Raw genomic sequence first — 14,687 nt, forward strand, 5'->3', positions numbered from 1 at the left:
AGGTAGTGTCTCATAGACTATTTCTGGCTGAACTCTCAAGTTCTTTGCTCCCTTTCCGGGGTAGGGGGGTAGGTGTGCATATATTGCCCTCTAGCTGACCCTTCTGCCTCCTTCTTATAAGGACCTTTTGTGATTACATCGGACCCACCTGGATAATCTAGGATAATCTCCCATCCTGAACCCTTAACTTAATCACATCTCCAAAGTCCTTTTTACCATGTAAGGTAACATAATTCCAAGGATTAGGACATGGATGTCTTCAGGGGACCATTATTCAATGTACCACAGAGGGGCAATGCTTAACCCAAAATAATATGTGACTAATGGTGGAATTTCAAGCAGTCACATAAAGGAGTTTTGTTGTGTTTTGCATTACTCTTTATACAAAGGACGTTTCTATTTTGGAACAGAACGACTACAGAGCAGGCCTTACCCAGAGGCCAGGGTCTCAGGCAAGGCTGGGCGCTCACCAGGCTCAAGCTGACAGCTGGCTCCACTCTTCTCTCACCTCTGGTAGGAGCCTCTGGGGGCTCTTGCTTCAACTTGAGTCAGCCTTCTGCAGCTGACAACAGTCTCCTGGCACCAGGAACAGCACCAGCTGAGGGGCTGCCAGAGCCTCCTCTCAGCCCCTGACATTTCCACTCTGGGGACGGTGGAGGGGGTACACCCTCAGGTGAAGGCTGGCCTCCAACGATCAAGTGGAGAAGTCAGGATCCTCCCCTTCCTGGACCCTCCTTCTCTCTCAGCCCCCTTCCCTCCACACTTCCTCCCAGTCCCTCCCCAGGCTGACCTCTAGCTGCCCTGTCCTCTTATCTGGTGATTAGAGAATTCCTTTGGTGGCCCCTGCAGGGAGCACTCTTAGCCTGTTAAAAGAGGATTTAGGGAGAGATCAATGCTTAACTCATGAGTAGTGGCTCTTAAGTGATGGTTTTTAGGCCCAGTAAAAGCTGGCAACTGGAAGGGGTGACCCTCCCGTCTCTTCATCTCATTTGACTATCAATTCTGTCTGTTGTAAAACTCACTGCAAGGAGCATCTGAGGCTCTAGGGAGCTCTGGAAATGAGCTAATGGGGGATGGGGAGAGGTTTCCAGAGCACCCCCTTCTCCCCAGCATGGGACCTCCCAGTACATACCTCTCCTCACTCTCCATTCTCAGGGCCAGGGCTTTGTTCCCAGACATGCTGGGGTCAGAGGAAAGCTTTAAGAATCAGGACTCTCCCAGAAACTCTCTCTGGTACGCACACACCCACTGGCCTCAGGGAGGAGTTGTGGGACATATATGGCTGCGTGCTAGGGACAAGGGTGGTCCTGAGTGGGGCAAGAACTGATCACTCAGTCCTATTCCAGAGAGGACCCATTCAACTACCAAATCTTTTAAGCGTCTCCCATGAATTCAGCCCTGCACTAGTCCCTCTAAGAAGACACAGCCCCTGTTTCTAGGTGCTACACTCAGTTGGTATAGCCAAAACTACCACCAAAGAACCATTCACTTACTAATTCTTCCACCCAACAAACCTTTATTGCATACCAGCTGGGTGTCAGGCCTTGCTGGACCCACAATTAGGAAAAGGTGGGAAGAAGAATGAGAAATGGCCCGGCCTGGGGCAGGCAGGTCACCAGTGCTAGGTTGGCCAGCGTGGGTCAGCATGGCAGCTGGCTGAGAGCAGGTCTGCGCCTGTGCTGGTGACGATGGCAGTGGAGGCAGAAGCACAGGCAGGCTTTGGGCCAATGAGGGCGCTGGAGGTCGCACTTTGCCAGCTCCCCCTGTAGACCTGGGTCCTAGCCAGCACCCCTGCTGGCTCTGCTCCCAACTTAGCAGTGGGGCACTCACCCCTGTCCCTGCCTCTCTCCCTCTCCTGGCGAGTGGCCCTGCCTCCTGCCCATTCTCTTCCTGAACCTGTCCTTATAAGGCCACCCACTCAGGAGACGTGTGTGTTGTCTGTCCTCTGGGAAGTTGCCCACACAGCGTCATCGGCTGTTTTACTGTTCAAGATTTTTAATCTATGATTTTATTTATTTATTTATTTATTTATTTATTGTCATTAAAGGAATGTTTTAAGGCTTTGCAGAGACATTAACTGGGTGTTGGGTGAAGGCAGAAGGATGGAAGCCTGGGGCCCAGGACCCAGGATAGACTGGCCCCAGGGCATGGCTTAATCACAGATTCTGAATACCCTCAACAGTCAAATAATCCCATGAACCTCAGCAGGCCCTGTGCTGAGCACAAGGAAGAGAGGGAGGATGGCCATCGGAGCGGGGCATCGGGGACTCCACCATGAGGACAGAAAATCCATAAGCCACCAATTCTGGTGCAGCGAGGGCAGCCTCCAGGCAGAGGTGAGACCCCATGCTGCAGGAGCTTTGTGCCTGGCTGGGAGATCTAGGAAGGGGGCACAATTGAGCCAGGCCTGGCAGGATGGGCAGGAATTCTTCACGTAGAGAAGTGGAGGAAGGAGATTCCAGTCTGCAGTCACCCAAGCGCAGGACAACCTGGGGCTGGAGGGGAGTGGTGAACTCGTCAGGGTGCCTGGACCATTGTGGCTGGCCCTTAAGGAGTCTGGGCTTGGTGTTGCAGCCAGGGAGCAACAGTCAACACAGTGGAGCCAACAAGGATGATGGAAGAGCGACCTTAGCAGTTACTACAGTTTTCTGGACACCCATCTACTCCGTTCCCTTCTACCTATTCCATTCTATTCCAAGGTCACTCCCAATTTTAAGTGACACCAGTGAACATGGAGGAATTTCCTCCCCCAGCTGTGGGCCATCTTAGTGGGTCATCAGTCAAGATGCCCTGTCCTCCCCTGACCAGGGCATGGGCATGTGCCACCCACACAGCACCAGGCTGACTCTTCTGTGTAACCTTGGTATCTTGAGCATACTCATTCTGGCTGCAGCCTCGGAGGGCTGTAGACAGTTCCTGCTGCAGTGGACCCTTGCCACTGCTCGGCTCCTTTCCTTTCCCACACAGGTGCTCTGGCCTTCCCGGGAAGCCTGGAGCTGCCCCAAGTCCTTCCAACAGAATCCTGTTCTCCTTAACTTAGCCAAAGATGATTGCTCTTGCTGACAGCCACAGCACCCTGATGGATGCAGTGAGAGAACACGAGTAAAGGCAGCAGCCAAATGGGGTAGGGAGTGTGTCCTATCACTTCTGGAACCTAGAGAAAGGTCTAAGACTGTAAAGTGGGATGAGGGAAAGGTGGTTGGAGGCTTGCAAGCCCTGGTTCTCACTGAAGGGACTTCTCTCCATCAGGGAGCCTACCTTGTGGTCCTATAACTGCCAAAGGGGCTGCCTCCTTCATTCCTCTGTGAAGCCCTGGGTGCAGGGACTAAACCTGGTTTGTCTCTCTGACCCTGGTGCCTGCCACAACCGGTGGTTAGAGAATGTGCTCCGAAGTGTTTGCTGAATGAAGAGGAAGGAAGGAAGGGAAGGAGGAAAACCCACGAAAGTTAGCCCACTGAAGGTGGCCCATACTCAAAGGTAACTGACTTCCACAGAGGTTTCACCAAATTGCCAGGTGAAATACTCACCAGAAAGTATTAAGGAAAGCTGTGGGTACCTGGGATAACACCATCAGTGAAGTGATTTCAAGGGACAAAGGCAGCCAGTCCCCATTTCTTAAGTGCCCTGCCTCTCAGAGCCTGGAGGGACCACATGCGGGGCCTGGTGTCTACTGGGAGGGGCCTGGTGTTAATTGGCACAAGGCCTCCTAGTACCTCAGGGAAGGGATAGAGGGCCCAGTTGACTCATGACCCCTGGATGTGCTCTTTTGGAGAGAATGTGGCCCCTTTTAGATTGGCAGCAGAGCTGAGCAGAGACAAGCATGGGTCACCATCCCACAGGCCAGAAGCAGCGACCACACTCTGTGTGGTGGACCAGGCTGAGCTCTGAGGAGAAGGGCAGGTGCTGCAGGTCGAGGAAGGACCACTTCTGTCTCTATGATGAGGGCCTCTGCGAGAGCCATCCCAACCCCAGGCTAGGTGGAGACAGGTGACCAAGGAGATGGCCTAGCAGCGGTTCAGGGCTGTTTTCCAGGTTTCTAGGTCACTACTTCTGAAGCTAAGTGTTGGGTGTTCCCCCAAGGGCTCAGGGCTTTCAGTTACTGGGACCAAGAATATAGGGCTGATACTTTTCAGTATGTGGTGACAGGACTCACATGCCTGCCCCTCCACCTTACCTGGGCCTATGTCCCTAAGACAGTGCAGGGTCAAGGGGTTATATTCTGGAGACAATGCCTAATCAAGAGGAATGGTGGCAGATACCTTCAAGGCCAAAGCCCCACTCTGGCAATCTCAACCACACCATATAGTCATTAATTACCTTCTCCATCTGGAGTCAGAGCGACTACTACTGGCAGGACAACCCACTGCCCTCGCCTAAGGGCTCAGGGCTTTCTGGTTTACCGGCACTTGCTGTGGGCCTCACACTGTCCTAAGCTCCTTCTGTGTACTATCTCACTCACCTCCCAATAGCCCTCACTGACAGATGCCACCTGAGGCTCAGAGAGGTTAACAGCTGCCCTAGGTCATATGGTCAGAAAGTGCTAGAGTTAGAATCCAGAAGGTCTGAGCTAGCAGCTGGAGTATTCTGGCTCCCCTCACCATGGGCCTGGCACACACATGCCCTCATCTGACCACATGACAAACATGTGCACAGATAGGCTATCATCTTCAGTGACAGATACAATGGAGGGCTCAGAAAGGTAATGCAACCAGGCCAACATTACTCAGCAAAATGGATGGCAGCGAAGGTCTCCAGGGCCTCCCTTATGTGTCCTGTAGGATCCCTTCGTTAAACCTGGTAAAGGTCAGGTCTGGCCAGGGCTGCAGGGAACCAGGCCCTACCTAGAGGCCGGGGCTGCAGAACTGCCTGGTCCCTGGCTTGGGATGGGACAGCAGAAGCTGTGCTCCCTGAAGCTCATGCATCGGTTCTGTTTCCGTTCCCAGCCACTCCTCAGAGAGCCTCTAAAGGTCACTTTTTTCCCCTCAAATTCAAGTGGCTCGGGAGGCAAAGGCCCTAGCTTCCGGACACGGAGGCACCACCCCTTCTGGTAAGATGTTCTTCTGGTTCCCATCACTGTGTAATCAGGCCAAGGCCTGATGGACATTTTCCAGTATCCTTTGCTGTGCCCAAACCTAGCCACTCAGTGATAGAAGCCTGGAGAGACCAGGGCCAGAGGGGACAGGGCATGTATCTCAGCAGGAAAGAATGGCACACTCAAATTGGGTCACCAGAGGCTCTTTGCAAGGGCTGGAAGGCTACTACAGGAACAGTGCAAGACTAATGACAGAGAGGCTCTCACCACTCCTGGGCCTGGAGAGTGAGTGGGAGAGGAGCTGTAACTTAGGCCACTGAAGGGAGATCAGTGTGAGGCAGCCCGGCAGGGAGGGGGCTGAGAACAAAGTCCCCTGACTTCCCATCTTCCCCACCCCTCACCTTCTGCTGGTGCCTCTCTTCTGAACTGGAGTCAAGGGAGCCCAGTGATTTACCCCCCAAGGGCAGCCTCCTGGGGTGAGGAGCAGGAGAAGGGGAGAGTGGACCTGGAAGGGCAGATGGGATCCGTGCAGCAGAGGGCAGGGTGAGGGGCTTGGCACTGGAACTCAGGAAACATGTTATCTAGTTTCCATATTTACCACCTCAAACACCTGCTGTGTCTCCCCACTTCCTACAGAATAAGGACCAAGTTAGCCTGGCATTCAAGGCTGTTTACACTCAGATTCCAACCTACCTCCCTAATGGGAAGGCTAGTGGTGCCTCACATAAGTTATCTGCACAACGACTCTGTATACGGTTAAGTCTTATAATCACAAACATTTCATAAAGAAACCAAGTTTGCCCAGGTGACACAGCTGGCAAGTGATGGAGCTGGAGTATGAACCCAGGTCCCCTGATGCCAAAGCTGATGCTTACTGATCATGCCATCCTGTCTCCTCACTGAGTGATAAATGCACAGACTACAGGACAGTACTTGGCTCATCCAAAGCCTGCCTGCCTCATGAAGAGAGTCCTGATAAAGGGAGGGGGTGGAGAAAGGGATGTGGAAGGTGAGCATAACACATGGTGGCCTGTAGGTTCTCACATCACTCTTACCAACCCTCCGGGGCAGGAACTGTCCTCCCTGTTTGGAGCTGAGACACATTCATTTTAGCAACATGAAGGTACTTAGCTGTGGTCACAGGGCAGTTACTGTCAGAGCCGGGGTTGACTCCAAGATGAGCTGGCTGCCTGGCAGACACAGCTGGCCCTCTGCTGAGCCTGCAAGATCCTCAGTCCCTTCTTTCCACCCCCACCCCACTAGCAAGCTCCCTTTCTGAGCACCTGCACTTCTCTCTGCTAATCAGGACTGGGGGTGGGGGGATTAGGCGCATCCACAGAAAGCCCCTGTTGGAATGAAAATGTTACTGAAAAGCAAAGCACACTGGGCCATGCTCAGGATTATCAAAATTAGTGTGTGTGTGAGAGATTTGAAGGGCTCAGGTGCCCAGATGCCACATTAGAGTTCAATTCCTTCGTCTCTGTCCACTGAATGAAAGCGGAGGGCTGAAAGAATGGGACGCCAGAAGGGCGAGACTTAACTAGAAAAATAAGGATGGAGGTTTGGAATCAGGGAGGGCAGGCCTGATCGGTCATTTGGGGGGACCTCCCACAGGTGTCCTGCAGGCAGCACAGAGATGCAGCATGGTGTGATGGGAAGAGGATTCTGGAGATGTGGATTTTAGCTCAGGGTGGTCCCCTGCGTTGCTGTATGTCTCCGGGCTGGTTACTTCTCCCCAACCCTGACTTCCCTTTCCTCCCTGTAAAAAGAGACAGAATACCCTTGCACGAGATGTTTATACCCTGGCCCAAGACCCTGCAGCCCCACGGTAAAGAAGGCTCCCTTTACCTTGTGTTAGTTGCTGAGAAACCAGAGAGAGGGGTTCCACCTTTCCATGCTTCCCACTCCAGCTGGGGCCGAATCATGTGGGTTGCAGAGGACACCACGTGGATGAGTCCTTAAAGACCCCTCCATGGGGGTCCCATGTTCTGTGCCCAGGAGCAGGTGCTCAGAGGAGGACTCTGAGCTGACATCTGTTTCTCCCATCAGCACAGTTAGCTTGCCCCTATTCCTGGCAAATGACAGCAACCTGAAGCAAAGCAATTAGGGTGAAAATGAGACCCAGCTGCTTGGGCCAAAGGAAAATAAATGGACAGCCCTGTGCGTATTCCAGTATTCCACTGCCGAGGAGCGATTCCTCACAGGATGATTAGCACTTCCAACTCCAGTCTCCTCCCCTCTACTGAAGGCAGAGAAGCGAAGGCAGAGCTGCTGTTGTTCTCAGATCCCACTCTCCCCTGGAAGTACAGTGAACCCCACAGCGCATCACCTCCCCATGAAAGCCTCCCCTGGTCGCCGGCCCTGCCCCTGCCAGAAATGAGACTCCTCTCCTCTGAAATCTGACAGCCTCTATGAATTTTTCCTCTGATTGATCAGTTCATTCATTCATTCTTTTGACATTCATTGAGCACCATTCATTCATTAAATAATTAAGCCCCTACTATGTTCTAGTCACTGTTCTGGGTCCTGGTGATAGAGCAGGGAAAATCTCTGCCTTTGTGGAGCTCAAGTTTTAGTAGGAGGAAACAGACACTAAAGAAGTAAGTTTAGCATGGTAGATGATGCTAGATGCTATGGAGGAAAATAGGAGAAGGGAGTAGAACAGCAGAGAAGGGGGAAGTAGATTTTATGGCGGGGGGGCCGGGGGGGGGGCTCAGGAAAGTCCTCAGAATGAAAGTGGTATCTGAGCAAAGGCCTGTAGGAGGTAAGCAGTCATTCAGGGGCTAAGTGGGGGAGGTATGACTGACACAGGTACCTGTGCAAAGGCCCTGAGGTTGGAATGTGCTCAGTGTGTTTGAAGCAATGTGGCCTGGGGGAGAGTGGTAAGAGATGAAGTGAGGGAGGAAATGGGGCAGGGGATTCTGAAAGGACTTGGGCTTTCACTCGAGTGAAATGAAGAACCACCCAAGGGACTGAATGGAGAAATAACAAGGTCTGGCTGGCATTTCATTAGTATGGCTCAGGCTGACACATGAGCAGACTGAAGGGAAGCAGGCCCTGGGTGGAGGGTGGGAAGTTCCGGCTTCTCCTTCTGCCTCTGTGAGACAGGCTATATAACCAAAACAGGATAGTTTCCAGGGAAAGGAAAGCTTGGGGTGCAAGGCTTCCAGAGTCTGGGTCAAGGAGAAAGTGTGTGGCGGATTGGAGAGAGATCCAAAGAATTGGGCTGCAGGGCTGTCATGGAGGCTCAGGAAAATGTTCCTTACTGCATTAAACTCTGTGTGTGTGTGTGTGTGTGTGTGTGTGTGTGTGTGTGTGCGCGCGCGCGTGCGCGCACAGATTTCTCTGGGAGGACAGACTTCTCAAGAGTGGGTTTCCAAGCTGGGACAGAGAGATTTTTTTAAACCCTGCCATCTGGGTTTAGTAACCCCTAGGTGTCTATGTATATTTGCCCACCTGTACCTGGTTTGGCCTCCCAAACACCTTCACATGTGGTCAAGTCTAGGTGCCTGGGTATAAGAGGCTGAGAATCCCAAATCCTTGCTCTTCCACTTGACTGGCTGTGTGACTTTGGGTGACTCATTTGAGCTTTCAGGTGGTTTGCTCACCTGCACACAGACATGGTGAGTACCCTTGCAGTGGGTGGTGGGAGGAATGACAGAGCCTGACCTATAAGGTCAGAGAAGGGGGGCTGCATTATGAAAACCTCTCCACACCTTGTGAAAGGGAGGGACAATCTGTGAAAGTGCAAACAGCCCTCAGAGCCTTAACAAGTCATTAGCACCCTCAGGAAGCAGGCTCTTAGAATACCAGCTAGATCCTAAGGCAAGATAACCCAGGAAAGTTAATTTTCCTATGACAGGCAGAGGGAAAGGGCATTTAGAGGAGCAGGTAAATCCCAATAAGAGGTGGTGCAGAGAGAAGGGTAACAGGGAGAAGAGTGCTAAGGAGACTGGCAGAAACACTTTGTCCATCTCAGAATGTCCATGAAGGAGGGAAGCAGCTACAGACAATAAACATGTGGCCTTGGGTTCAAAGCTGGGCTCTGCTACTTCCTAGTTGTGCCTCTTCTAATCACGTGACCTTTGAGTGTTTGGATTTTTTTTTTTTAATCTTCAAGAGTAGGGGTTTTGCCAAGCTGTGTACCACTTAAAATTCTTACAGAGCTTAAATAAACCAACTGTAGGAAAGCTCACTGTGAACACTGCCATTATCATGCACAAAAAACATCTCAGAAAGGGCTGCTCTGAACCAAGGAATACCACCACCCCAGGAATACCACCCCACCCTGTGGACAGGTTCACACAGCGAGCTGCAAAAGCTGACAAACACAAAGCTCTGTGGTTTGAGAGGTCAGGTGAGCTGATGGATCTCAAGATGACAAATCTCAGGGTGTTCAGCACTGGTTGGGAGGAGTAAGGAGAGTGCTCTAAACTGTTAAGAGAAATTATCCATAAGTTAGGAATAGGTAGGGGCACCTGGATGGCTCAGCCAGTGAAGCATCCTACTCTTGATTTCAATTCAGGTCATGATCTCATGGTTTGTGGGTTTGAGCCCACATTGGGCTCTGTGCTGACAGGGTGGAGCCTGCTTGCACTTTTCTCTCCTTCTCTGTCTCCTCACCCCTGCTCATGCTTTCTCAAAAAATAAACATTAAAAAAAGAGAGAAATAGGTAAAAGGACTATAGATCTTTTCAATGTCATTGTGGGGCAGAGTTGAACAGTTAAGCATTATTTAATTCTCTCGGGAAAAATTAAATACCTCTGTTTTACAATGTACTATTGATTAGAGTCCTGACTTTGCAAAGCTACGTGCTAACTAGTAGCTGCATGTATAAATAGGTATATGCGTGTATGTGAAGTCCAGTACAGAACCACCAAAGTTACAGTTTTATTGCCCTGGAAGACACTAACCAGCTTCACCTCTTATTGTAGCAAAGGTACTTCAATATGTCTTTTCCAACTAAAGACACAAATCTCAAGTGGTCCTCTGAACCACTCTTTTGGTTCTCTTGTTAATGGGTTAAATAAGCCTTTGACATGTGATAAAAATTATACTTTGACAGAATCAAAAAGTGAGAGAAGGTATCCAACTCCTACAATGAGGTAGGACTGGAGAGGGAAGACGGATGTGAAAGTACTTTGCGCGTTATTCACAGGATGCAAAAATCAGGATTTATTGTTGTGATTCACCAGATTAGGCTATTCCAGGGCAAGCAGGTCCTGGGCTTCTGAGGGCAGCATTCTCCAGGGCCTGGGACATAGGTCAGGGAAAAAGGCAGCTAGAGCAGCCCTAATGCTAGGCTCCATGCTGACACTGCATTCTAGGCTTGTGATGAGGTTAGGATCTCCTATGGGTCTCAGGTCCAAGAGGATGGAGACCGTTCGGGACACCCAGAGAAGTCTGCCCAAGGGCATGGAGAAGCTGGAGGACATCTGACCAGAAATCAGGGTAGGAATATTCTAAAGAAGGCACAAGAGTCCTCATCCAACACCAGGTTCCTAAGGAGTACAGCCTCTACAGCCTGAGGTTCTTTCAGCACCTCATTATTTGATTCTGTAGGTGGGAAAGTGCTCAGGTCAGTTGACAGCACAATAGGATCTCTGCGCTTGCCATCTGCACACGTGCATGGCTTCACACATAGAATGATGTCAGTCAGGGGTCCAATGAGCAATGCAGGTAGCCAAGGTCAGGAACAGCCAACCCTGCACAGAGGAGGTGGGAACAGAGCCAAAAGAAGGGTGAGGGGTGGAGAGGAAAGGCATTCCAGGCCCAGAGAATGGCAGGAGCAGAGGCTAGAGGAGAATGAACCTGCAGAAGGTGGAGGAGGGATACAACTGAGGGAGATGTGACAGTGAGACCCGGCCAGGACTGGGCTCCTACCTTGAGTAACCTACAGTCATGGAAGTTAATAATCCACTGCCCGAAGGGTGATGGTAAATAAGTAAGTGGGCAAGGGGCTTGCAAATGAGCTCTCCCCTGCCAGTCCACATCCTGTAAGGGGGTGTGGGGAACCCTACCACCCCTCCACATCTCACTCCAGGTTTAACTCAGTTATTGTCTCTGCAAGCCATCCCAGCCTCGCCTCCTCCCCAAATGCCTCCATCCACAGCTGTTCCACCTTAAAGGCTGGGCTCTCAGAGCCTCTTGCCACCTGCCCCAGCTTTCCCCCATCTCCTCTTCTGAGCTCTGTCTGCACCTTCTGAGCCTCCCCTGCAGCAGCTAATTATCCTGCCTGTCTTCTCCATACACTTTGTATACGATCCTCCTTCCTGCAGTTACCTGTCTTTCCTCTCCTTATTTTCCCTTTGCCCGGATTTCTTCAATATTTTGTTTTATTCCATTGTGAAGGTTTTTGTTTTGCCTGTTGCCTTTAGCCCTCGTGGATCAAGACAAGTGTGTGTAAACCTTTTGCTGTCTTGGATTAGACTCTAGGGCTTTGTGGACCCCTCTGGCAACTACAGCTACATTAAGCCTAACACTGCTGGGCACACAGTGGGTGCCTAATTTTTGCCTACTGACTGGCAGTTCGATTAACATCACCTAACTCACTCCTAGCCATTCTCAATTATTGGCCCATTCACATACAAGCCTGAATTACTGAAATCCTACCCCCTCATTGGCATTGTGACCCACCATCTCTCAGCAGAGCCCAAGTAATTTGAGGGCTCAGACCCTGGCGTCGCCCTAACTCTTTGAATTTCTTGGACATGTTCATATCACCAGAATGCCCAAGACCTGGATGTCTCAATCAGGGAGACAGAAGTTCCACACAGCTCCAAAGGCCGGCTTTATAGACTCTGCCATGGCTCAGCGAAGACTCCAGGATATCCCCTCTAAGACCAGCCCAGGGTCACAGTTCTGGTGTCGTTGAGGCCACAGGCCCCGGGGCGCCAGGAGGCAGCCTAAGAAGAAAGGTCTGCAAGGAGCCGGGCCTTGGGAAACCGGCCTTCTCCCTGAGCAACCTCCAGGTGCCACCCTCGATGGCATAGAGCAGCGTAAACATGCGGTTGACCGTATAGACTGTATCGCCGCGCACCACCGCTGTGAAGAGAGCTCCCTTGCTGTTGACAAACTGGCCAGGCAGCGCCGTCCACTGGCCCGTGGCCAAGTTGAAGCAGTCGATGGCGCAGTGTAGGAAGTCGTCGGAAGGTCCATTGCGCACCACATAGAGGCTGTCGCGGTGGGCCACCATGCAGTGGCCGTAGCTCTGCGGGCGCCGCAGCTCAGCCACCGGCAGCCACGTGTCGGCCCGCACAGTGTACTCCACTATGGCCGTGGTGTCAGCCGGCCTCCATAGACACACGAAGAGGCGGCCACACGCCTGGGCGCAGGGCACGCCGGCAGCCGGCTGCGGCAGGTCGGCTACGAAGCTCCAGCAACCCGCAGCGGGGTCGTAGCGCTCCACAGAGCTCATGGGCATCCTCTGGAACTCGCCGCCTATGGCGTAGAGGCGGCCATCGAAGCCAGCCAGCGCCGTGTCGTAGCGCGGCTGGTGCGGGCTGGGGAATTCGCGCCACGTGCCGCTGGCCGGGTCATAGCAGAAGCCCAGTTCCACCACCTCCTTGCTGGCGCCCCTCACGCCACCCACGATATACAGCTTGTTGCCCAGCGTGGCTACACCCGCCAGCAGCGTGCTGGCCTCCAGTGGCAGCGCGGCCAGCGTGCGCCACGCGTCTTCCTCCTCGTCTAGGTAGCACACCGTGCGCGACGCGTCCTCCAGGAAGCCGGGCGCCGGCGTGTGCGTGCTCACGGCCACGTAGCTGCTGGGCCGCAGCGCCGCTACGTAGGCGCGCGCCTCGGGCAGCGCCAGCTCGGCCGCCAGGTCGTGTGCGCCGTCGCGGATGAAGAGCGCGGCGCTGTGGAATACGTCGTGCAGGCCGAAGACGGCGGCCGCGTCGCACAGCAGCGCGCAGTTGTCCGACGTGAGGCTGTGCTCCAGGAAGCGCGCCAGCGCTGGCGCCTGCAGGAAGGCGGCGCACTCCACGGCCTGCAGCAGCTCGTCTGCGGCCGCCAGCGCCGGCCGCTCGCCGCGCAGCACCTGCAGCATGGTGTGGAAGCCGCCAGCGCTCAGCGCGCCCAGGCGCACCTCGGCCGCGCGCGTCTCCCGCATGCCGGAGCGGAAAAGGCCACGGAAGAAGCCGCAGTGCTCCACCAGCAGGGCCCGCTCGGCCTGGAAGAGCTGGCCGCCCACCCACACTTGCACCGTGGGGGCCTCTGGGGCCCGCGGCATGGCGAGCCCGTTGGGCGGGGGGCCGCCGCGGGGGCCTGGATTCAGCGGCCACCGACTCTGGGGCTCCCCCAGAGCGGAAAAAAACTTCCCGGGGGATATAAATATCTCCCTGGCTAAAGATAGTATGGCTCATGTGATGTGGTGGCCGGCAGGCTGGATGGCTGCGGGCCGGAGGGCATCTGGGAGTCCTGCAGGGTCACTCACTTCCGTGTGGGAAATAGAAACAATAGTGACTACATATGGAGCACCTAATGCATGCGGGGCACTGTGAGAGCTGCTTACAAAGATACCCCCTTTTAACCTGTACTAAAGCGACTGTATGCTCCTGTGCAAGTATCCCAACTCGGCCTTGTTTCCTCAGAGTGTGACCAATAAGAACATCTACCAATTGGGATAATATCTGTAAGATGTTTAAAATGAGGCTGAGAGAATTTACATGACTTGTTCAAGGTCATTCAGCTGGGAAGAAGCAAGGACAGGATTAACATCGAGCCCACCCCACTGGGTTGGTGAGTAGCTAAGTTTCTTGGACGCTGGAGGGAGAGGCAGCAGAGATAAAGCAAATAGAGTGGACCGGACTGGGGTCGGGAGCAGGTTCTAATTTAGCCTGAACCTCTGCCCCTGGCTCTGGGCTGGTTCAGTCTCCTTTTCAGCCTTGATTTCATTCTCTGTAAAAAATGGGAGGGTAGCAGTTGAGCGTCCTTCAAACCTCTGAATGTGGAAGTACTCCTTGACTTGAGCTAGGAATAGGAAGCTGATGTCTGCTCCCCACTCGTCCCTCTGTTGCTGTGTAGCTCTGGACCTTGGGAAAAGGTTAGTGGGGCTGATGAGAGGATCATAAGTATATAGATGGGAAGGGGAAGGGTTCTTGAAATAATATTAGTTAACACTTAATTTGCATGGTATGTCAGGCACTTTGGTAAGCCATTCGACTCCTGTCATTCCTGCAGTAATCCTATGAATAGATACTCTCATTTTTCCTCATTTAATAGATGTTATCCATGTATTGCTCACAGAAACACTATGAGTCTCTATTTCATGGATGAAGAGACTATGGCACCAAGAGTTTAGTCACATGCCCAAGGTCACATGGCAAGAGAGTGGCAGAGCTAGGACTGGCTTGCAAACAATCTGACCATAGAGAGTGTTCCCCTGACTACTGTGCTCTGCTGCCTTTCTGTGCTACAAATGCTGGGTATTCACCTCTTGACAGGAGGTCACAATTGGAAGAAACTTCAGGCTCCTGTGGTTTAACCCCTTCATTTACAGTGGAGGACCAAAAAGGGAATTGGCCTGGGTCCTGTAGCTTGGAGTGGACAGCCCTAAGCCTCCTGCTGCTCACTGCAGGGCATTTTCCCCACTACAAGAAACTTCCTTGAGTGACCAACTAAGACTTTGGGTTCCAAAATGTCAGGTGGAAG

General features: G+C 52.7%; 1 protein-coding gene across 1 annotated transcript; it reads right to left on the bottom strand.

The window, feature by feature from the left end:
- Window positions 1–11,806: 11,806 nt before the first annotated feature.
- Window positions 11,807–14,469, bottom strand: KBTBD13 (kelch repeat and BTB domain containing 13). Its single transcript, XM_053223871.1, has one exon. The coding sequence runs from the start codon at window positions 13,264–13,266 to the stop codon at window positions 11,887–11,889; it is 1,380 nt and encodes a 459-aa protein (XP_053079846.1). The 5' UTR covers window positions 13,267–14,469; the 3' UTR covers window positions 11,807–11,886.
- Between the last annotated feature and the right edge of the window lie 218 nt (window positions 14,470–14,687).

This window comes from Acinonyx jubatus, chromosome B3 (genome assembly GCF_027475565.1).
Source record: "Acinonyx jubatus isolate Ajub_Pintada_27869175 chromosome B3, VMU_Ajub_asm_v1.0, whole genome shotgun sequence".
In the NCBI taxonomy this organism is placed as follows: domain Eukaryota; kingdom Metazoa; phylum Chordata; class Mammalia; order Carnivora; family Felidae; genus Acinonyx; species Acinonyx jubatus.

Excerpts from the sequence above, each read along its gene's own strand:
- KBTBD13 (XM_053223871.1), bottom strand. The coding sequence starts at position 13,266 with ATGCCGCGGGCCCCAGAGGCCCCCACGGTGCAAGTGTGGGTGGGCGGC.